The sequence below is a fragment of the Solea solea genome, chromosome 20 (assembly GCF_958295425.1).
Source record: "Solea solea chromosome 20, fSolSol10.1, whole genome shotgun sequence".
NCBI lineage: Eukaryota > Metazoa > Chordata > Actinopteri > Pleuronectiformes > Soleidae > Solea > Solea solea.
Window position 1 is genome coordinate 16,296,399 of NC_081153.1, and position 23,957 is coordinate 16,320,355.

The window sequence follows — 23,957 nt, forward strand, 5'->3', positions numbered from 1 at the left end:
AATGTGTCCCAGTTATAGAAGAAGTTGAGCTTTATATATATATATATATATATATACATATATACATAAAAGACAGTGTGGTCAGGATAATTACTTTGCTCTGTAATAATCTGACATGCTGTGTTCATCTTGGGTACATGTCCAGTACACAGATGACATTTCCCAGATAATTTGAGCAGAGAGGTTTCAGTCCTGAAGGGTCACCTTAACCTCAGGTCAAGTTAGCCACTGCCCTGGTGCACATTCTGATGCACATAATAATACACAGCACTTTGAGTAGTATTTATAATTAGTTGTTACAGTAATTTCTCCCCCAAGAAGACGTGGGATCTAAAAATTCCCATGTAGTGAATTCTCACTCCCACCAGACGTGTGTGTGCGTGAAGAAACCTAGGGGACAGCACAGAGGAAGGACAATGACTGATGATGATGATCACCATGGAATCATCTCCTCCTGACTCATGTTGTTTTTTGGACAGCAGGCCTGTTCATTCATTCGTTATTTTTCTCTCTCTCTCTCTCCCATCACACCAACAGGCAGACACCCACGTTAGGTTATCCCTTCCACACTTGGAGAACTACCCCAGATCCGCCCACCTCCCTGGAGAGAGACTGTGGTGGAGGAGGATGTGGAGGAAGGAGGGAGGGATGGAGGGAGAGGTGCGGAAGGGGGGGGGGGGGGGGGGGGGGGGTTGGTGACGCCTAGTCCTGTGTGTTTGTGTATGTAGTGTGTGTGTGTTTGGAGAGAGAGCCAAAGGCAGTTAGATATAGGGAGGGAGGGTTAGAGCGCGCGCCTGTGTTTCCTCTCCTGTATTACAGCATCGTCTGCACCTCCATTGGTTGTGGAGGTACCGTCACTATGACAGCCGCCGGAAGGAGCGCGCGCATTACGCTGTCTGCGCTGCTGTCATTTACACCCCACCCCACATGACTATTCAACAACTATGAATTGACCCCTGCATTAAAAGATGATTAACCCTTTAAGGTCTCACAGAAAACAGGCGAATGTGTCCGAAAACTACACATGAAAAAGTCATATATAAAAAAAACCCTACAACCATTAATTGTTAACTGACGAGTTCATTATCATAAGAAGGTGTCATAATTAATGCAGCACAACGTTGCCGTCACTAAACCTTTGTGTGCACAAATGTCAGCTCATCTCTCTTCATTGCGTCCAACACAACCTGGAACACCGGCAGTATTATTAAGCTCTGCGTAAAGTTTGTTCAGCTCCCTTCCTCTCTCTTCTCCTCCCTCCTCCTTCCTCCGTTCGCTGACACACAGCTTTACGCACGCGCTGCCTTGCGCGCGCGCGCGCGTACTCACACAACCGCGTCTCCCCCGCACCCTCCCCTCGTGTCGGCGCTGTCCATGGTGCTGTCTCATTCACTCCAGTGTGTCATCCACGCACTAACTCCATCATGAGGCAGGGAGGGGGGGGGGTGGATATATACATGCAGGAGCAGGCCACGAGCTACACTGAGACTGGATCCACTTGCAGTGCAAAGACCACAAGCAAGAAGACTCCGAAGCCGGGAGTAGAATTACCAACATTTATACTGGAGCTTAGAGAGAAAAAGACAAGCGATTCTGCGGACTGTCTGCTGGAGCTCCGATACAACCAATTTGTCACTCCGCTATAAGCCAGTTTCTCTGGATATAGCCACTAAACAAAGTTGGTAGTAAACTCTTTGGAGTTTGGTTAGAGTCACATTATTTTTTCTTTGCTTGTGAGAGTGGACTGCACTGGAACTTGGGATCGACCCTCCGCGGTCGGGCTTGGACCTGGCGCATTCTTTCCGCCGCTTCGAACGCTGCGAAAGTTTTTGGCCAGAGCGCAAGATCTGAAGACTTCGAGCCGAGTCAGACTTTGAGATTCACTCAGCCGCTGCTGTGACCGAGTCCAGTGACAAGACACCTGGACGACGGGACAGAGAGCCGCTGACCGGTCTTCAAGCAACACTCATTCAGTCGAGGTGAGGAGAAGCGGCGAGCCTTGTGTCTTTGCTTCTGCTTTATGTGTGAATTATTGTGCAATGTGTTCATGAGCGAAGTTGTAAAGTGATGATGAGCGATGTTGTCTTCTGCTTCTGAGTTTAAACTCTCTCTCAAGTTTCTGTTTTCACACTTTGAAACATTCATTTCAGCTTCAACACTCACGGTTTCCATCACGTCTTACTGACTTCAAGTTATTCCCTCTCATATATAAGTACAGCAGTTGTTAACCATGCTGGATGAGGCCATGTGAAAGTTAGTCTAATGCAACAGGTTGCATGACAACACGTTCTGACGTGCTTGTATCACAAAGGCTGTGTGATTGCTTAGGTGTTTTCTTACTAAAAACTCAAACCATGTTTGTGCATTATATCATTCACTTCCAGTCTGTTGTCCATTTAAATCATTCACTTCCAGTCTGTTGTCCATTTAAATGCCTGGTAAGTTGCACTGCTTATCTGTAAGACCATGACTAGACCTCATGAACAAACACTACCACATTCTCCCCTGATGCCAGGGACTTAATATCAGCCATCTGCAGTGACTTATTTGATTAAGCTGTTTGTTGCTTTTGGCTGTTACATGGTTTTGCAACAACAGCTGCAAAGTGGTCAAGTTTCTTGCACATGTTTGCAGGTACATGCAGCGGGCACTGCAATAGAAAGAGCATGAGCAGTTTGTGGATGAAGGATTGCTTGTTTAATAGCCACATTACTCTTCAACAAAAGAGAGGACGATGCCTTTGCACGAAATGCAAAGGCAAGTCTGCTTTTCTCTGTGTCTCCAACTGGACACACGCATGAAAGAAAATGCATCATTTCATAAGGAAAAGAATCATGTCTTGAGCCACAGACTAAAAGTCTCAAAAGCAACAGCATAGTCAGGGTATGACAACCATCAGATAAGGTCTTAATTTATTCAAACTTTAATCGGATTTATGTTGTTTTTCTGGTGCAATTATGTTTCAGACATCCATCTGCAGTCTTGCTTCTCTTTTAATTATCAAAAACCTTCAGCGACTGTGATGAGACACCAAAACCGTGCACACCAGCAAAAAGAGAGAGCAGATTGCCCATTGGTATTTTCAAGTTCTCTGCTGTGTTTCACACTGATCTGCACAAAAATAAATCCTGTCACCATAACAACAAACTGCGCACTCTGTAGGCTGCCTGCTTTGCAGAAATCATCGTTGACGACAGCAAATTTAAAAAGCAAAAGAAAGGGACAAGAAAGTTGAGGCGGGGAAAAAAGGTGAGAGAGCACGTAGACAAACAGCAACAGGCACTCATGAGTTCTCCCTCAACAGCTGGACCTCTCTCTCTCCACCATGCATCTCATCAGATTGCCATTCATGGTGCTTCCGGTTGTTGGGAGGCGGGGGAGTTGGTGCCCACCTACACAAAGCAGAGGTCTTTGCTGTGTTGTGTGCAGAGAGAAGAAGGTGACAGAGAGGGAGGGAGAGATGGTGAAAAGAAATGTGCGGATGTTAATTATAAGGTCTTTGCCTGAAAAGTGCAGGTGCCTCTTAAAGAGAACATCACAATAGGCATCAGTTGTGCTGCCGTGTCTCTTCACTGCCCCTTTCGCATGATTATTCACTCATTTTTACTTGCAGTCTTTTACAACAGACCTGAATCTTCCTTCATGCAAACATTATCCAATTCCTGATCACATCATTTGCACACTAGTGTGGCAATAATGATGATGTCTGTGGTTTGTTCGGCTGACTCTTATTAGTGACAAAGGTAAGAATAATTTGCAGAGCATGAAAAGGCACACAAATATCCTGACATCTTAAGGAAAATGTTGCCGGGCAACAGTGTTTCCTTTACTGGTTTGAGATCCACAGAGCATCGCCCTTTACTTTAGCCGCTCCTGTGGAACAGAGAGACCTTGACTGTGACTCAGAGGGCTCTCTCCAGGCAGGATTAGTCATTCAGAGACACGGGTCAGAGTCACTACAAACACAGTGAAGTGTTCACAAATTATCTTTGCAAGATGAGTTACATGGGAAAAGATTAAATGAGGGAAAATTGTTCATGCATTATTTGAATGCATGTAGCCTTCCTGCAGAGCAGCATTAAAAATCCTGATCCAAGGAAGTTTAGGTGATTGCTGAAGTTACATTGTGCATGCACTTATGCAAGCATGATTGTCATTTGTCGTTCTAGAAAAGTGTTTTATATTTAATCAGTGGACTGTTGTGTGTGCAGGAAATAGTTCCACATTAGTTGTTGAAATGCCACAGCAGGTAATGTAATCACACTTTCACCATGGTCACAGACGGACAATTTCTCCTGTTTACCACTCAAGAGGAGGAGTGTGTCGCACAAATAATGAAACTAATAAGCGTCTGTGGTTGCCGGTGGCAATGCATCTATGAACGTCAGACTGACGCACATGATTCACAGATCAGTTCACTGTGTGGGAGGAAGAGCAAGAGCTCGGAGATACTAGCCTTCTGTGAAGGACTGTAATTGCACTGCTAGAGCAATTATGTCCTGCAGATCTGGGCATTTAGATCATTGAATCTGCCTGAAACGCTATGATACTGATCCGAGGGCAAATCTCTGATGAATTAAAATCATTTGACAAATGCAATCCATGATCAACGTGACACATATGCAAAAAGGTTTTATATGCACTGACAGATTTTTTTCCTCCTCTTTTTTCATTCCTTATTTCTCTGCAGCACCCTTTCTGATACAATTGACAGATTGTCTGAAGCTCTGAAATCAGTCCATCAGTTCTTCAGAGGGGTTGCAAAGATAAGTCAGAAGATCTGAAACAAGTGCAGTAACTTGCAACAAAGAAGTCAACAAAATAACCTGGTGTAACCAGTAACCACAGAAGCACAGAAGAGAGCAGCAGCATCCTTGATCTCAGCCGACACAATGGCGTTGTCAGCTCTCACCGGCCCTTGTGTGGCCCTCCTCTTCCTCCTGTTTGGTTCGACCTCCAGCACTCCCTCTGGCCCAGCCTCTGCAACCTGTGCCACCCTTGAGCAGAGTCGTTTCTTTGGCGTATTTTCTTCTACAACGACCTTCCCTTCCTCACCATGCTCTTGGACCCTGCAGAACCCCGATCCTCGCCGCTACACAGTCTACATGAAGATTACAAAGCCCACCGACTCCTGCGTGCCCCGCCAGATCAGGACCTTCCAGTTCGACTCCTTCATTGAGACCTCTCGTACCTACTTGGGCATGGAGAGCTTCGACGAGGTGGTCCGGCTGTGCGACGCTTCAACCACTGTCACCTACCTGGAGTCAACCAAGCAGTTTCTGCAAATCCGCAAGGTGACACCAAGGAATGGGCTGGAGATTGTGGCAGAGGAGAGCGATATTAGTGATTTCAAGGCTGAATTCCTGGTTGTTGGGAAGAGGAACCCAAGTATGCCCGCCTGCCAGATGCTGTGCCAGTGGCTGGAGAAGTGCCTGTCAAGTAGCACCCATGATCATCCCTGTGGCATCATGAACACCCCCTGCCAGTGCTGGGAGGCCCCAAAGAGGAAACCAGGAAGCTGCTACAGGGGTGGCGTCTACGTTGAGAAATGTGTTCCTGTTCCCAAAGATAATGGACGTGATGCTGAGATTATCAGTGAGTTTGTTTTTATTTTCAAAGTAAACTTAAACTATAATTCTACCTGGTTAATCTATACTAAAACTAGCAAAAACTATGTAATCCCCAAGGTGTGCTGTGTTGTTTTGTACTGGCCTCCACTAGACTGGACAGTTGATGGGGAGATCATGTGCTTGAAGCTCACACAGCTCTGTAATCACTCTGTGATTACAGGGGATTAGGAGCTGCTGAAGTTAATGATTTCTCACGTTTGTGGGACAGAGGCACAGACAGGGTGTGCACTCTGCCACCACAAGGCAATGAGAAGTAAATCAGAGTTCTGAAGGCCTAAGTGGCAGCACCACCTGAACTGCACACACCCACAGCTCTCTGATTTTCAGAGGTAGGCTTCTAGTGTTTAACACTTGGCAAGAAGTCTGGGCTTGGAGAGAGATAGAGGGCATGTCTGTGTGTCACTTTGGGTGGGGAGGTGGGGAGAGCAGACAAGAGTACAAAGACCTCAGTCAACTGGCAGAGGAAATCGAAGTGCAGCACTTCTAGTCGTCATGGCAACCCACCTGACATCCTCACATACCACTCTGCCATGGTTCACATGGAGAGTGGTTAAAAGCGAACAATCACCATTTCAAATGGAACACCTATCGGCTTGAGTGCTCCCTGCTAACATAGAATTCTCCTTCGCTGCATTTAAAACAAATGTTATTTCCTGTTCTGACAAAGTTCATCAAGGCAGCATCTTTTGAGTCATGCTTTTGTGCAAAGAAAGTGGGAACTTTCAACTTTTCAACTTTTACACAACACAAATTCAATGACATTATTGTAGTTTTCATACAGTTTGCTCAAGCTTCTTTTCTCATGACTTTTTTTGCAGAGGGCTGGGCTGGTTGGGGCCGCTGGTCTGCATGCAGCCAGGAATGTGGTGGTGGAGTCCAGGTGCGCAGCCGAACTTGCCAGCCCGAGAACGACGTGTGTGAAGGAACAGTTGAAGAAGGGCGGGCCTGCAACCCTCAGCTCTGCATCGGTAAGCCTGCCTTTCATTTAGCTGCGAGCACTTGGCTGCAGATGGCTCCTATTGAGTGTGTTAATCGTGTAATTCTTCCAATTCTCTCAGGCAAAGAGCGCAACAGGAGCCAGGGTTTAGGGGCCATCATTGGTTTGAAGAGAGACGGAACTGCTGATTCCAACTATGGAGTTGTTGCAACCCAAACAGGTGACTTATTTGAGATCATTTATGTATTCACAATGCAAATTTTACCCAAAAACTACTTAAAACACACAGTTTTTAAAGCATACCAATTAGTCTTAATCAGCGCTGACTCTTTCTTATTCTTCCTTTCTTTATTTTTTGCACATTAGATGCTAAGAATGATGAGTGGACCCCTTGGAGTTCATGTTCAGTCACCTGTGGGGAAGGCTGGCAGAGTCGTACCCGCGTCTGTGCTACTTCCTCCTTCACCACCCAGTGCATTGGACCCCTGCGTGAGAACAGGTCCTGCAACAACACAGCCGTCTGTCCCGGTGAGTGCCTGATGAATACTCGGATAAAGAGTAAAGAAAAAGTACTCTCTCACAAGACGTTGAGGCAAGATAGTTACTTGTCAACTTCACACAATGAGCTTTCAAGTGTGGAAAGGAGGGTGCAATTCACTTTCAGCCAAATTATAGTTTTGATGTGTAGGATTGAGTGGAGGACTGCTCCACCTTGTGGAGGATTTACTGACAGCCCCTGTAGTGCACACCCAACAGCTTGATATTCTGAGTCAGAAAATTGCACCATTTTAAAACATAGTTTTGACACGGTTCTTTTTCTCTTTTTTTTCATGTGCAGTTGATGGTGCTTGGGATGAGTGGACCCCCTGGAGCCTGTGCTCATCCACATGCGGCCGTGGTTACCGTGACCGTACCCGCACATGCAAGCAGCCCCAGAACGGAGGAGAGCCTTGCCATGGTCCTGCAAAACAAACAAAGTTCTGCAACATTGCTGTCTGCCCTGGTGAGTTTTACCTTTGTAAAATAATTTTATAATTGTTGATTTGCATTTAAGCACATGCAAATTATTATTTCTCATAACAACTGACTCTGTGATACGTGCCTCTTAACTGATTCACACTGAATAAGAGCCAATTAAACCAGTTATTGGCACCACCACTATCACAAACAACAACTGCAGTAGCAGATTGACATTACATCTGACACATCAACAGAATAAAAGCCTTTGTTGGCATGACTCAAAGTCTTTATAATAACTACTGACTCATACAGTGCTCACGGTCGCTGAATACATTAGCCCGTTCTTTCTCTTTTCTGCCACCTACACGTGTGCTGAAAGGATTTCGCCCGTGTTTCACTCACAGCCTTGGTTGGTACAATCAGTCCTGCTCCCACCTTTTTTCACAGAAGATGGTTCAAGAGATAGCTTTGTTGTAATTACATGTGGCCATCAGCAGATGTCACTGTACACCGCAGCTCGCTAACTTCCAGTGTCTAAATCTGCACCTGTTAGGAGAAGTCAATGTGTCTTTTGAAAATGAAAGGCTAAGGAAATTGAGTCCTCCCTTAATAGCCCATTAAGCAAAAATATAAATTCTCTTTTGGCCAATTTAACTTTGAAAGTCCATGCAGTTTTAAAGGGCAACGTGTAACAGCAATAGCTAATGATTACAAATTGAATGTGACCCTCTACGACCGTCTAATGATAGGATAAACTTGATTTTAGGAAGGAAAGCACATGCAGTGATGTTTAAATGTCAGATAAGGTCCTCCCACAATCTATTTTACTTGAATTCATCTAACTTGAAATATTAATAAACCAGTGTTTTGCATCTTGATGCCCGTGACCTCTGAGTCTGTCTTGTCCTTGCTTGCTGCTCTAACTCCATTGCATGTACATTTCTCTGTCTCCCTCCAGTGGACGGATTCTGGAACGATTGGGCCGCCTGGAGTGCATGCTCTGCGTCCTGCTCCAACGGCACCATGCAGAGAACACGGGAATGCAACGGGCCATCCTATGGTGGCTCTGAGTGCCACGGCAGCTGGAAAGAAACAGCCAACTGCTTCCTGAAAGAATGTCCCGGTAAAAAAAGAACCAAACACCCAGATCTTTAAAACCACTTTCCAAATGCAATGTAAAAGCAGAATTCATGCTGTGAAATATTCTCTGTCTTTAGTTGACGGACGCTGGCATTCATGGAGCTCATGGGGCAGCTGCAGCAAGACTTGTGGTGGAGGCATTCAGCAGAGACAGAGAGTCTGTGAGGGGCCTTTCTTTGGTGGAGAATCTTGCCCTGGTGAAAAGGGAGAGCAGAGGCGTTGCAGTGAGAAGAGATGCCCTGGTTTGTGACTTCAATACAAAGCAATTCACAGCAGCATCTTCATTATAATATAGCCTGATAAGCAAATAAATTAGTCACAAATCATCATGCAGTATTTTTCTTCTAACCTTTTAGAGCCCCATGAGATCTGCCCTGAGCAACACACTGGAGATGTTGTTTGGAAGAAAACCGCAGCTGGAGATATGGCTGCCACTGCTTGCCCTGCTGATGCCTCAGGTGCGGTGACATTGAAGACCTCGCTTTCTTGGAGATGTTAATTGTTTGTTATGCCCATCACACCAGCTACAAGTACTTCCTTTCATTAACAGGTCTGATTCTGCGCCGGTGCTCTCTGGACGCTGTAGGTCTTGCCTCCTGGGAGACTCCAACTCACATCAAGTGTGTCTCCAAGAACTATGAGAACATTCAGATGCTGGTAAGCCCTGCAAGACAAGTGCCCTAATTAAAATGTTAAATATCTCCTCTGCCATGTTCTCATTTTACACTAATGTGGTCAAATCAGTAAGTGTCAGACATTCAGATTAACCTCCTGTCTCCTCTTCAATAGTCGAGGGACTACATCTCCAAAGCACAGATGGGGCAGAGCGTGGATGGGGTTGCTGAGGTGATTTCACGTCTGAGATTTTCCTCTGATGAAGGGACCAAGTACAGTGGTGACCTCTTAGCCATTATGGAAACCCTGAAGAACACCACTCAACTGTTCAACAGCTCCAGGCAGAGACTGAGCAACGCTGATGTTGTGGTAAGAGGAAATCTTGTACTTTTTTAAATTTTCAATTATGTCACCTTATGCACATTTATAAACATGATATTATGAAATAGACTTTCTCATGCCTCTCTGCCCAAAATAGCTTCTAATTAAGCTGGATTTGGTTTCTTCTTACACCTCTGTCTTAATGATTTGCAGAATTACGTTCAGACCATCAGCAACCTGCTGAAGGAGGAACATCGTGACAAATGGGAAGAAGTACAGCTGGTAAGTGATAAGAATGTGTTTATGGGCTGGGGGGGGGGGGGGCACTCACAAGTGAACTTGTGAGGAGATGAGCATTTCCTGGACAATATTGTGGAGCGTTGATGGCGTACTTGAACTACTTAACTCTCTGAAATGCCCTTTTACTCACTCAAACACAGCACGTAAGAGCAAAGAGAACATGACGTAAAGGAAAGAAAAATGAATTAAGCATTTGTCTTGTTTGACCACCTGTTGACGTATTCCTTACCCACTCAATATCCCTAAACAAAGACGAGGGCACTGCAGAAAAGTTAGTGAACAAAAGGCGTCCCTCTGCAGCGAGTAAATGCGTGTTTGTGCACACACTAACTGAATCACAGAGACCCCAGCAACTAGAGAAAGCAAACGGTCGAAGGTGACAACAAGAGAGAGCGGAGTGCGACTGAATCAGGGAGAATCACAACGCCCACTTTGCAGTCTGTGAGTTTCTATGCCATCCTACATACTGATGGCATTTGTAAAGGGACACAGACAGAACATCGCATCCAAGCACACACCTTGCGCCCACATCACTGCAGTTCTGCGTCAGAGACACGCAAGTCATGCAGCCCTCCCCTACACTGAATGAGAGGGAGAGGACGAAAAAACCTGTGTATGAATCAACAGCCTGCCCATTTATGGCCTTCAGGAAGTTGTGAGGTTGCATAGCAGCAAGAAGTGTGGCCTTTCTTTCTCTTTTTTTCCCTCCACTCTGCTGCTAAGCGCTCTGAAAGAATAAAATACACTTTACTTCAGAGGAAATCCATATATGGAGCTGTCATTTTGCAGCCACGTTTAAGTGCACAATTAAACCAATTTTGTCAATTGTGTATAATGATATGAGAGGAAATTGCCACTGTCCTTATCTTCCGTTTCCCTTTTTCTGATTCGTCCTCTATCTCTTTTCCCTGTTTTTAATCCAGATGGGTGCCAGTGTTAAAGAATTCTTCCGCCTGGTCGAGGACTTTGTGAACATGATCGGTCTGCAAATGAGCGGCTTCCAAGACGTTTATGAAGTGACCGAGAATTTTGGTGAGCATTGATTTCCTCTGCCAGCTCCTCATATCTAGTCAGGGTGATGTGTCCTTTCTCTGACCAGAGAGTGCATCAATCTTAATCTCACCTGCGTCTCTGAGTCTATATAAGCAGCAGCAGCAGAATGCATCAGTTATCACTTGAACAGTGTGTCAAGTCCAGCAGCTTTGCTCTGTCAGTTGTGCCATGTTATGCATGCGATTATGAGAATATTCCACAGAACACATGGCTTACAGAAACACTTCTGTCAAATACTGTAAGAGGAACTGTAATTCTCACACTCTGATTCACACTTGGTGACTTAGTGTAACTTTTTTTGGTTCCATGAACGTGACATTCTCACAGGGTTGAGTGAGAAATGACTACTCATATGGTCAAGACACACATGACGTACGAGACAGAAAGTCTCCTTGGCAGCGTTTTCTTTACTTCATTGACTGTTCACTAACAAAAGCCTCTGTCAATTTCTGTCCATCTCAGTGCTGAGCATCCACAAGCGCCCTGCGTCTGAGATCTCCAACTTCACCTTCCCCGTGAAAGGCTGGAGGGGCATGCTCGACTGGGTCCGGACCTCAGAGGAGAAGATTTCTGTGTCCCGTGATGCTTCATCCATTAAACAGACTGGTAAGGTCAAACAGACATCAATACTTTGAAGCTGATCAGCTGATGTTCCGCTGTTTAATTTGACTCTAAACAGGCCATTTCTCCTTTCTAGATGGCAATGATGCTTTTGTGACAGGCATCGTCCTCTACAGAAACCTTGCTTCTATTCTGTCCTTGCAGAGGTAAATCAATTTTTCTGCTTTTGTGTGTATAGAACTGACTCGACATGAAGTCTATTTTGTTGTCACAAGATGGCACCCTAGCTAGAAGATTTCTCTATTTTCTGCTGCAGTTTCTGTCTTAAATCTTTTCTATACGGCCTCACATGAAACCTTGAACTAAGTCAATATGCTCTAATGTCTCATTTGCACCAAACTGACTGTGTAATGGCCTCATTTTCCACAGTAACTCCACCCTGCTCAACTCCAAGGTGGTGTCAGTGATTGTCAATCCTTCATCAACTCTCGTGTCCTCCCCAGTCGAGATCGAGTTCCCCCACCTCCACAATGTAAGTCCCCCCTAATCTAATGGAGTCTTCAGAAAAACATATCTCAGCCTCCTCACGGGTGTTTGCTCGCTGCAGTGCACACAGAGCCTGACATTTTGTTGACATTTGCAGTGACCGTGTGACTTTTACAGACACTTGTGCCATTTGAAACCTGGCAAAAAATCACAGTATAACCAACTGATCAGTAGATGATGACGATGATGAGAAGTCACGTGCAGTAATTAGTCTCTGCAGCGAACAAAAACCTGTTTTTGGTTTCATATTTGTATTGCGGAGGAGGGAGGCATGAAATGCTGGCAGGTGGCTTGTAACTGTTGCTGTTGCATCTCACACGTTTATAGTATGGTGTCCCAACCTCCACATTTCCCTCTGGTGTAGAGAATCCTGACACTGACTTTTCCATCTGTGTGTTCCTTTGCAGGGCACCATAAACGAGACGTGCCTCTCATGGGACGAGAGCGAAGCGTAAGTGTTGTTTTTCTTCATTGCTCACGTAACTGTTCCGTCCTGGCTGGTCTTGTCATATGGTTGTTGTTCATCTCCTCAATTGTAGCCACAGTCCGTTCAGTCATGCATCTGTCACTGCATAGAAACATTACAACCCCCCCCCCCCCCTCCCTCTTTGGTCACGTAGTCACCAGACAGAGAGCAATAATGTTTCCGCCATTTCTGAATCATTTCAGACAGAGAGGACAGAGCAACAACATGTTTGCCAGGGGCGCCAGGTCTCGCTCACTCAGCGGTCTGACATACTTAATGCAGACTTGTAATATGAAATCGTCCACTTAGTGACACTTCACTGCTTTTCTTAAAACATTGTCAGTAGGGAAAACTATACAGGCAACACTTATGACCGCACTCTATACATTAGGCAGTACGTTCATAGATTCATGGTAGCTTCCTACAGGACACACTAATCAGAATGTCAATGTATAGACAATAGTGTCAAATACTGTCAAACTATAAGTAATGCAAAAAAAAGAGAAACCCATAGAAGAAAATGTAATTTAACGTATACACATTCAGTGGGAGGCCAATGTGTGTGTGCCTCAATGCCTCAGTCAAATTACATTTTTTTTGACAGCGGATGTGATTAATGGCAGGAAACAGACAGTGGTTCTGGCAGAAGAGGAAGGTCTGCTCGGGGCACAGTCAGGGGTCAAAGCTTGCTTGCAGACCTGCAAATGTTTGAGATTACTCTGATCACAGGAAGTGGTCGATTATCTTCTCTGGCCACTGAAATCTGATACAGATAGAACAGTGTGCATCCATTTGCAGCGCAGAAACAAAATACATATATTATTATATCTACTTGGAATTACACATGACCATTAATCCCAGTATCTGCATTATATGACAACCTGACCACAGCACGCAGACCTGCCATTTTAGTTTTCCCCTGCAGCCGTCTGGACCAGGCTGGATGTGTTGGTTAGGATGATGCCCCTTTGTATTCACCAGTCAGTCACAGCTCATTGCCTTAACCTCCTCTCTGCTCTTTGCTCTCTGGCATCTGCTGCTGGTGCAGCCAACACAGAGGCAGATCTTGATTTTTTTGTTCTTAGAACTGAGCACTTAAGATTCAGTGATTTGTAGAAGTACATCTCATTTGAGAAAGCACCCATTATTGATTGTTTTCCCTACTGATCAGGCTTAGCACAGAATAAAAACATTTAACGGTAACATATAATTATGCATGTATATTAGGTTCAAAGAAGACAACCTCAATTTGATGTTGAAGAATCAAGCGCAGTGCAGTGGAGGGGGGGGGGGCGACACACAATCATAATTCATATTGTCTTCACATTCACATCCTTCTTTTGAAAAGAGGGAACATGGTGTCCTTTGTCCCCATGCGTGCACTGGCCAAGTGTTGCCAATAATCCCGTGTCTACTGGGGGAAAGATTAACCATGATACAGATTATGCTAATATTGAGATTTATGAAGGCCTATCATCATTAATCATGGCACAGATGGCTATTAATCACATAAATGTGAAAGTCATTATCTAAGCTCCCTGAGATGCAAGTGAGCTCCTCAGGTTATATAAACCTATATTGTTTTTTTCATATTTATGTCTTCTACATGTTAAATAAAACATGAGAGCTACATCTTCATATGTATCAGTTCTGCTTTGACTCAGATAAGCAGAATATTGTATTTTATATATATATTTAAAAGGTTCTATGTGTGTGAGGGGGGAAAAAAATCCCTTCACATGAGAGACTTGTCAGATCTCTCCTCTCCTGCTAACCCGTCGCTGCCTTCTTCTCCTCTCCTCCCCCGTGCAGTTCCTCTCTGCTTGGCTCTTGGTCTGCTCGGAGCTGCAGATCCGTCCCCGTTCATTCATTCAGAACCAAATGCGTGTGTGACAGCCCCTCCACCTTCGCCATTTTAGCGCGCGTCAACCTCGACTCGGTAAGTCTGCTCTTGTCCCTTTCTTCACAGAAATGTGAGATTTTGTGCGATGTTTTTTTTTTTTTGTATCCCTGTGTCTTGAATGTTATGGTGGGTGTGTGAATGCGGTGCAGTGTGGACTTTGTTTTTGCTGCTGCTGAAGACAGCGCTGCCTCTTTGTCTCCGTGCAGGTGTCGCTGCTCGATGCCCCGTTTTTATTGACCGCAAAACAAAACGACCAACGTGTTGATGATGTGCAGGAATTTTGCACTTGCGACACACAATTAGGACACTAACACTGACATGCATACTGGCATGTTGTCGATTTATTTGGTTTTTTTTTAATTCGCGAATGCATTATGTTTGTCGGGCAACTGCAGCAGTGGAAAACAACTGGTGCAGCTGCTTGCGCGAAAACATTTATTGCAGATTGTATAACAATCGGTTGCAAAAAAAAATTAATTATGCATGTTTTTCATGATGTATAGTTTAATTACATTTGACATCAGTACATACAGATTGAATACACAGGGACAGAGGGTGTGTGCATGGTTTGAGCACAAAAAGAAAATCTTATTATGCGCAAAAAGACAATGTGTAATTTTCCCCCCTGTAGACTGTGTTGCCTCTAAAGCTGCTCCTCTTTAGTTGCCGTGGCAACGGCTTCTGCAGGCAAACTCGGCCTGTGTGATTATTTTGATAACTGAGGTGCTGTGGGAAAAAAAAAACACACTCACACATACAGCCCACACCTCCCTCCCCTCCCCTCCTCTCTGCACAGCCCCCCAGGACAGAGGAAATGTTCTGTCCATCTCTGCTGTGCATGTGACTGCTGCTGCTGCTGCTGCACAGAGAAGACACAGTCAACAGATGTTCATTAGTGTGAGGAAATGTACATCTGCAATTATTTTTTATTCCCTCCTTTCTTCTGTTCGCCGTGCATTCAGTGGCAAGACAACTGAACTGAATCTGGGCTGCGGCGTTTTTTTTTTTTCAGCTACAAAATCAATTCAGTGTGTAACCTGCTGTTTACATCCTAGATTTGATTTGTCTTGCCGATGTCAGTCTGAACAGCGCCACCTATAAACCTTTGTTCCTTCCAGCCTCCCATGACAGTAAAAAGGCATCTGCGCCAATCAATCCGTCTGTCAGTATCTCTGAATTCTCCATTACGTCCAACACATCTCTCCTCCTTTCTCTTCGGACACAGAGAATTAAAATGTCAGAGAGGAGGACCAATGAGACATAGACGTCAGGTCATGCATTGATGGTTCCTCCCACTTCCCCATCCGTCCCTTTGATGTGGACGTTTTCAATAACGCCACACTGCAAATCATATGAGCCATTTAAGAGATGCAGAGAGAAGGGAGTCAGGAGACGTGAAAAACGGCCTCATGCTGCAGTGTGTTAGCGCTTATTCAAGTTAGTGTAGGTTCAAGACTCCAGTGTTGGAAACATGATGGTCCGGGGGGGAGCAGCCCACATAGATTGTACAGCAGGTGCTCTTTACCACTGGGGTAACCAATTTAAAATGAGAAATGTGAATGTTTAAGGGTTTCCACATACATTTTTCTTCCTTTACCCGCTTCACATTTCTTTAGAATTACACGATTCAGTCAAGGACGCGCTTTATATTTAGGTCAAACTGGCTGTCTGTCTTCACTCAGAAGCCCATGGTGCAATCATCAACCCAGATACAGAGACTGGGAAGAGACGGAACAGAACAAACTCTATTTTTTTTCTTCCCTCAGATAAAGGCTGAAGCAAAAAGACATCTCACCGCTCTGCTATCTGCCATCTGTCCCGCCGTGCTTCTGATGTAGTTGGATAGATTTTGAAACAAATTTGCCACAGTAAATTAGTCTTTGGCCGCCGTAGGCTGGCCCTCACCAGCTGTGCTTTGATATCAGTTGCGTCCATGCGGATCACATATTGAGATGGAGAGGAATAATCCTTCAAGGCTCAGTGTAGTGCCATTAAAATCCTGAGACACTATCAACAATGGTAGAAGTATTAGATGCGCTGCCTCACACACTTGTAAGATCAGAATTTATGTCCGTCATAAATCACACGAAGGCCAAAGTGGTGTCTATTTCTTTCCCCTCTCGCTGTGCTAATTTGATACCTGCAGATTTATTATATTTCAGGACATTTTCTCACTCACCTTTTGGAGCCACCTCGCTCTTTCTCACCTGCCTTCCTCTCAGCACATTTCCAAAATTATAATCACACCATATCGAGGATCTCCTCATCACACGCTGTGGGGTGATGACAGATCAGACGTGTGGAATTAACTCGAAACCTTATCAAAGCCTCCTGAGAAGGTGCGAGACAGACAAATGTGATGGAGGCAGTGAAAGCACACATATAGATGGTGTGAGATTTGTGAAGTCTTAAGGAGCTGAGATTTGTGTGTGCACAAGTGACCCATCAGCGCTCCAGATGAACGAGCAGCAGGGAAGACATGCATAAGACGGGCCATGCTCCATTTCCTCCACCAGAGGTTCAGTGCCAGGGCGATTTGAAACATGGGATGGTCACCGCTGCCGGCGGTGGCAAGCACTAAGCTGCTGTCAGAGATCAGAAGGGCAGGTGGTGGCAGATTAATGCACAGGTGATAATGGTCCACCTGTTTCACTCCTGCAGCAGGGGTGTGAACAAGGAGCTGCTATTTGGCACCAAAACACCAACATGGTGGGAAAGTGTTATCAAGAGAACAGCAAAGAATAGCTCAGGATGTCTGTCAGTGATTAGAAGGTTGCTGTGACATCTCAGACTAACGATTCAATACAGCAGCCCTCCTGAACTGCCCCTGGGATTTGAACAACCCCCCCCCCCCCCCCAGCTCAGTGGATGGAGATCTATGTGCAGTATCCTGCTCGCCTCATTTGCTGGCTAAAAAGCTCAATGGAGAAACGCAGTGACCCTGACCATGTGTTTAGTTTGCCGCTCCATCTTTCTGACATGTTCACCTTGGGGTCACCTTGCCTCATCCATGGCCTGGTTGTGCCATTCAGCTGTTTGCCTACAGGGAGCCGTCTGCTGTTCCAGATACCACACACCCAGAGGCTTCACTAGTGTGTGTGTGTGTGTGTGTGTGTGTCACAGTGCTGGTTTTCTCTCTTCATGTATGTGTGTTTGATATCAGCTCTAAGAGACATGTTTGGTCTTTTCTTCTCTCTGTAGATCATGGACAAGGCACTGCTCCCATCCGTGACTCTCATCGTTGGCTGTGGGGTCTCCTCCCTCACCCTGCTGCTCCTCATCATCATCTACGTCTCTGTGTGGAAGTAAGTAAACCTTTGAGCTCAGTCTCGCCATATCAGCCTATATCTATATTTGCTTTGTGCTCTGGTTTCTCTCTCCTCTCACGAATCTCCAGCTAACCTTATTATTTTCTTCTCCCCTTTCAAAAACTCCAGGTACATCCGCTCTGAGCGCTCCGTTATCCTCATCAATTTCTGCCTCTCCATTATATGCTCCAATGCCCTCATTCTTGTCGGACAAACTCAGGCTCGCAACAAGGTAAGAAGCTCCTCTAGCCAATCCTAACCTGTCTCTAAACCCTTCTGAGACTTGCTGCTTTGGGGTCTTTGGGTAGCAGTGCCACTGACACAGATTTCTCATCTTTCCCCTCCACCTTTGCTTCCTCTCGCTCTCCCACAGGTGGTTTGCACTCTTGTGGCTGCTTTACTGCACTTCTTTTTCCTCTCCTCCTTCTGCTGGGTGCTGACAGAAGCTTGGCAGTCCTACATGGCTGTCACTGGTCGTCTGCGCAACCGCATTATCCGCAAGCGCTTCTTGTGCTTAGGATGGGGTAAGAGCACTTAAGTTTCCTCTCTTCCGTCCCTTCTTTTCCTCTTCTTTTGCATTTCTTTTGTCTTTGTTCATGTGCTAATGTTTTCTGTTTTATGTGCATGTTTTCATCTTACAGGCCTTCCTGCACTGGTGGTTGCCGTGTCAGTGGGTTTCACAAAGGCTAAGGGATATGGCACTGTCACCTAGTAAGTCGAGCCTTAATTACTATCTTATTTATCTATCCATTTATCCTGAGATTTCCACCCCTGAGCTCAAAATTAAACCTCTCCCCCCTTTGTTTTTATAGTTGCTGGCTGTCTCTTGAAGGCGGACTCCTCTACTCGTTCGTTGGCCCTGCTGCAGCTGTTGTTTTGGTGTGTATCCTGACATTGAGTTCTTCTGACTTTCCCAGTCCTTCGCAATACACAGTCCCTTTGTAAATGAATTATCTATTATTACATTTTCTCATCCATGTTTGTTTTTCTTACAAACAGGTGAATATGGTCATTGGTATTCTGGTCTTCAACAAGCTGGTATCCAAGGACGGCATCACCGATGTGAAGCTGAAGGAGAGAGCTGGGTAGGTCTTATTGATCTCCTCTGTACACCTGAGTATTGCTCTTATTGCCCACATTACAGGCATATTGATGATGTGAGAGAATAGATCTCTGCCAGTAGAGAAATATTGCAGAGCCACCTGTATGAGCCTGTTGAGTCGAGCCTTGTTGTTTCTCTTCGTGCAGTGCATCACTGTGGAGCTCCTGCGTGGTTCTGCCTCTCTTGGCCCTCACCTGGATGTCCGCTGTCCTGGCCATCACCGACCGCCGCTCAGCCCTTTTCCAGATCCTCTTTGCCGTGTTCGACTCTCTGGAGGGCTTCATCATTGTGATGGTTCACTGCATTCTGCGTAGAGAGGTAAGAGAAAACATTTAGATGAGATGAATAAAACGGAAATTAAAGTTGTTTATGAAGTTATGTGTGCTGGGTACAGAAATTCCTGACTTTTTTTTCCCCTCCCTCCATTCATTAGGTTCAAGAAGCTGTAAAGTGCAGAGTAGTGGATCGCAAGGACGATGGCAATGGAGACTCTGGCAGTTCCCATCACAATGGCCACACCCAGCATATGGTAAATTTCTTGGCTTATTGCCTTTTTAATGTCTTGAGTGCCTCTTGTATTTTACCCCTAAATGGATATGTGCTTACATTAAGCACTGAACGAACCTTCTTTTATTCTTTTATCAGCAGTCTGAAAACGAAAAGGATGGAGATTCAAGCAGACAAGGTAAGCACTTTTACATCCACTTTTTTCATGCCCTTAACCATTTTTCCATTTGCATTTCCATATCTATTAGCTTGGCACTTAAAACATCTGGTCATGCATAAAAAGAGACCATATTTAATTAGCCAGTATTTTAGATGTGAGATGGTTCTTTATTATGTTTTAACATTTGCACCATTTGTATTACAAGGAATGAAAAGCTCCTCCGAAGAGAAGATGCCTCCTCCTCAGATGCCTCTTCCCATGGGCTCCAACTTCCACACCCTGCCATCCAACCCCAGTAAGAGCCACATGCAGGCCGTTCCTGAATATTCCAGCCACACACTCACCCTGAAGAGAGAGAAGAGCAGGCTGGCGGGTGGAGTTGACCCAACCTGCGGGAAACCTGTGTACGTGTGCGAGGGAGAGATCTTCAAGCAGCTAGATGCCGATCTCGCTCGGGCTCAGGTGGAGGGCAGCATGTCTGATGGCAGCGGCTATGTCCTCATGCCCAACACTACCTCCACCCTGAGGTCCAAGCCCAAAGATGATGCAACAAAATACAACATCAGCGTGGACCAGCTGCCACAGGCCAGACTGATGCACCTTGGTGGGCCCTTTGCTGAGCCCCAGGCTGCCTTTGGGATCAAGACAATTCCTTGTGACCAGGTCAGCGTGTCGTATTCAGAGAGAGACTCGCCCATCCAGAACATCCACAACATGTCCAGTGAGTCTCACATCACCCACAGTAGCCTGGAGAACACCTTCGAGTCTATGAACTCCATGATGTCCAAGAGTGAAACCATCTCCACGCTCTCCATGAGCTCCTTGGAGGTAGGTTCAATGAAATCATGTGATCAAATACTTGTGCACCTTTTTTAAAATTGATCTGACATTAAACCAATTTTCTTTGCATGTCTTTTCTTCACAGAGACAGAAATCCCGATATGCTGAGTTGGACTTTGAGGTGAATATTGTTTGGCTATTATCTCTTGTTAAGATAATAAGAATTGCATAAAATACATAGCATATGAAATGTGCAATACCAATTCTAAATCATTCCTTTCTTTGCTCCCTGAAGAAAATTATGCACACAAAGAAACGGCACCAGAACATGTTCCAGGACCTAAACAGGAAGCTACATCATGCTGAGAAAGATAGAGAGTCACCTGCTTCTGACAGCAAGGTAACACATCATTCTGAAAGCATTTTCTTCCATTCCCACTGACACTCATTTCCAGGTAATGCAAAAAAAGAAAAAAAAGAAAAAAAAATACAACAGAGGCAACATTTTATATACTTATATACATACAGTATATACATGTACTGTATATACACCACGGCCTTACAAAACAACCAGTGATCTATGTATTAAACTGTGGTTGTTGTTTACATTGAGGTCAAATAAATAAAGATTTATTTTCTTCCTTCCTTCTTATAGTCTGTGAGATGGAGTGTGTCTTCTGGTGGAAGTGACAAAACGAACCACAGCGTGAGTGTTTATATACAACCTCACACATACCTCAAAGTTGATGTCTATAAATGAGACATACCATCAGATATTACACTTGCCTCAAGGCAGAATAATTTCCCTGAATGACAACATGTCTTTCATTATTAGGAAATCTCTTTTGATGCAATGAAATCCATTACATTTTGATTAAATCTGGAATTGCTCTGTTGCTGATGAGAGACACCAGTGCTTAAGTGGCTCCTCTTTGTGCTTCAACAGGACAAACAGCAGGCACCACTGGAGAGACCATGGGAGGGAGTCCGGGGAATACCACAGTCACCTCCAGCATGGGTGCGCAAAGACATGGAGCCCCTAGCTGCCTCGCCTCTGGAGCTGCACTCTGTGGATTGGGAGAAAACCGGCACCACTATTCCTTTAGTGGGGCAGGACATTATCGATCTGCAGACAGAGGTCTGAGGGAAGGAGGGGGTCTGGCAAAGCCACCTGATTTCACCTCAGTCACCTTTTTGGTTTGGGAAAGTAATCCTTTATGGATAGAGTAGGGGATACCAAGAAAGGGGGAAAGTGAGAGAGTAGGCCCCAGAATCAGTGTCTTCAAAGCCTTATCCAGAGCAGGAAATAACAGAGGGCGAGATGGAGGAGTGACGGTGAAGATGGGATGTTTAATGTAGCTTCTCTGTGTGGACCTCACTCTTGTCACAGTGCTCTGAAAGGCATAGGGGTTAGTGGAATGAACAGTGATCTCCTTGGATCCGGACCGGTTCCATTAGGCTTCACCGGGAGTTCCGTGAACCCTTTCGCCTGGGTTTCAGAAGATGTGGTCAACATGTCTGTGCTTCTTTTTCCTTCAACTCAACTTTGAAGAAAAATCTAATGATACTGAAACAGTGCATCCTCCCCGTTTCCCGGAAGGAATGACTGCAAAACTTTCGGCTGCTTCTCGGCCAGCCAGGTTCCAAATTAGGACAAGGCATGAGAGCAAACGGACCAGTTTCATGTTTGGAGTCCAACACTCGGGCACATTGTGTGATGGGCACACACATTTTAGCTTCACGCCGTTGGTTATTTATTCATTTATTTTTCAGTTTTTAAGTTTTTGTGTTTATTTGTACTGATTCGTACCAGAAACTGCTACAACAGAACTGAATATGCTGATATTGTTTCTCTCTCTGCTGTTTTCCATCAGGATTTTTAGTGCTCCAATGATTACCGTCAGTGTTCAGTCTATTATTGTTGTTGTCCCTTTTCAATTCATTTGAATTTCTATTCACCTTATGACTGTCAGGCACAAGTTTTATTATTTTTTGTTCTTTTACATAACAATTATATCGGCTCCAAGAGAAAAAAAAAGGATCCAGTTCATCTGAAATGTGTTCTAAGCCCATATGGACTGCATCGGGACAAACATAGTGAGTGGTGATGGAGGTAGTGGTTCAATACCCAACATGTCCTGGTTTCTCCAGCATTCTGCTTCTATACTAAACACCAGCACCAGGACGAACACAGACTCTCACACAGGAAGAGCAGTGCACTCTGGGAAATGCTGTGTGGAAATGTGAGGAGGTGGTGGTGGACAACGCGCCTCCTCCTCTCAGCTGGCACAAGAGGCAGGCTCTTCCATGTCGCATATATATGGATTCAAGAGGGTCAGTGAGACCTCTCATCATCGCCCTTTTGTTTCTCAGCCTTGCAGGACTCTCGGAGCAGGCAGAGGCTCCTGGCACTAATACGACTTCCTGCCCAGTGCCAGGTCCTCAAGACTTCAACACATTTGTGTTTTTAGCCATCAGTGTGAAATAGTGCAATATGATGGGATGCTTGATGCTCAAGCAAGACTGATATTGTGATTTAGGCAGGAGTTTTTTCTTACCAATGTTTCAAAACTTTTATACCATTTTCCTCACATTTACAGAGCATATAGATGCTTTATGAGAATAGTGTTTAACAAATCTGTTATAGTAATTCAAGGAATTTATTTGCTAGAGATTTGTTAGCACAACACTCCATATTTGGAGCTGTGACAGATAGATAATTGTACTTCTATAAAGTCAACATTATATTGAGTGAATGATAGCCTATGAATATCTCTAAACTGTGCTTCGGGATATCTGTAATTACTCTCCGCTGTGTAGCGAGGAGTAAATGAACCTCATGTCTTCTGTAACAGTGCATTTTTGATACCTTTGTCAGTACCTGGACAGTATTTATTACCAGCTAATTGCCCTGTCCCTCCAAATGCGTCTGTCTTTCCCACAGTCTGAGTCATACCTCGAGTTACTCGTGTTGAATACCCATTTGTATCTTCTTGTCACGACTTTGTTTTTTATGTTCTGTCTTTACCTTCGGTAAATGTACAGTTTTCACAGCACAAAATGAATGTGATTTATTTCTAATAAAAAGATATCTAATATTACATGAAGATTGTGGTCCTCACTTAATGACCAGCATAGTCATACATTTACACAGATTTAGAACAAATAAACCGGGATGATGATCTGACAGCCAGTATCTAAAACAGGGAAATGAGTAATCACCTAAAAATAAAGTTAAAAACAAAGATGAATAAACAAAAAATACAACAGTGTGTATAAAGAGATATAAATGTCACATTAAAGTCTGTGGCAAACATGTCTTTCTATATATAGATGTGATTTGAAGGACAGCAAACTCTGATGAAAGAAGTGTAGTCCTCTGTTCTTGTTGACAAATTGTTAGAGGAAGAAAATGTCTTAGAAGTTGAGTAATGACCAAACAAATTAGACAGAATCCAGAATATGACTCTGCCCTCTTTAGAAAAAGAAGTCTTATCATTTTAATTTTAGTTTTGCCTTCTGTCTCTATGACTCTGCATTTCCTCTCCTCCATAATCCATTCTTCAATTTAATTGAACAAATGTGCGGTAATTCTGCAGCAAGGCACGAGCAAAGGGAGATTTACATCATCCTTTTATTGAGCTCTGCTCATTTTTTGAGGTCAGCTG

General features: G+C 44.5%; 1 protein-coding gene across 3 annotated transcripts; it reads left to right on the forward strand.

Annotated features, from left to right (window-relative positions):
* The first annotated feature begins 1,488 nt into the window (after positions 1–1,488).
* LOC131447673 (adhesion G protein-coupled receptor B1-like) lies at positions 1,489–23,390 on the forward strand. 3 transcript variants are annotated; one of them, XM_058619619.1, is made up of 32 exons: positions 1,489–1,979; positions 4,691–5,595; positions 6,449–6,598; positions 6,689–6,787; positions 6,934–7,095; positions 7,406–7,570; positions 8,486–8,650; positions 8,745–8,909; positions 9,024–9,125; positions 9,218–9,324; positions 9,457–9,651; positions 9,817–9,885; positions 10,827–10,935; positions 11,419–11,562; positions 11,654–11,723; positions 11,947–12,049; positions 12,471–12,514; positions 14,342–14,468; positions 17,634–17,737; positions 17,870–17,972; positions 18,114–18,264; positions 18,382–18,451; positions 18,553–18,619; positions 18,740–18,825; positions 18,989–19,160; positions 19,276–19,371; positions 19,488–19,527; positions 19,715–20,337; positions 20,435–20,470; positions 20,585–20,689; positions 20,945–20,995; positions 21,236–23,390. In XM_058619619.1, the coding sequence occupies exons 2-32, from the start codon at positions 4,893–4,895 to the stop codon at positions 21,431–21,433; spliced, it is 4,581 nt and encodes a 1,526-aa protein (XP_058475602.1). In that variant the 5' UTR covers positions 1,489–1,979; positions 4,691–4,892; the 3' UTR covers positions 21,434–23,390. The 3 variants fall into 3 exon arrangements, with proteins under 3 accessions (XP_058475602.1, XP_058475603.1, XP_058475604.1); XM_058619620.1 differs by having other exon boundaries at positions 19,491–19,527; XM_058619621.1 differs by lacking the exon at positions 20,945–20,995.
* The last annotated feature ends 567 nt before the right edge of the window (positions 23,391–23,957 follow it).

Excerpts from the sequence above, each read along its gene's own strand:
- LOC131447673 (XM_058619619.1), top strand. The coding sequence starts at position 4,893 with ATGGCGTTGTCAGCTCTCACCGGCCCTTGTGTGGCCCTCCTCTTCCTC. Across the intron at positions 7,571-8,485 it reads CAACATTGCTGTCTGCCCTG|TGGACGGATTCTGGAACGAT; the intron begins GTGAGTTTTACC and ends GTCTCCCTCCAG. Across the intron at positions 9,652-9,816 it reads TGAGCAACGCTGATGTTGTG|AATTACGTTCAGACCATCAG; the intron begins GTAAGAGGAAAT and ends AATGATTTGCAG.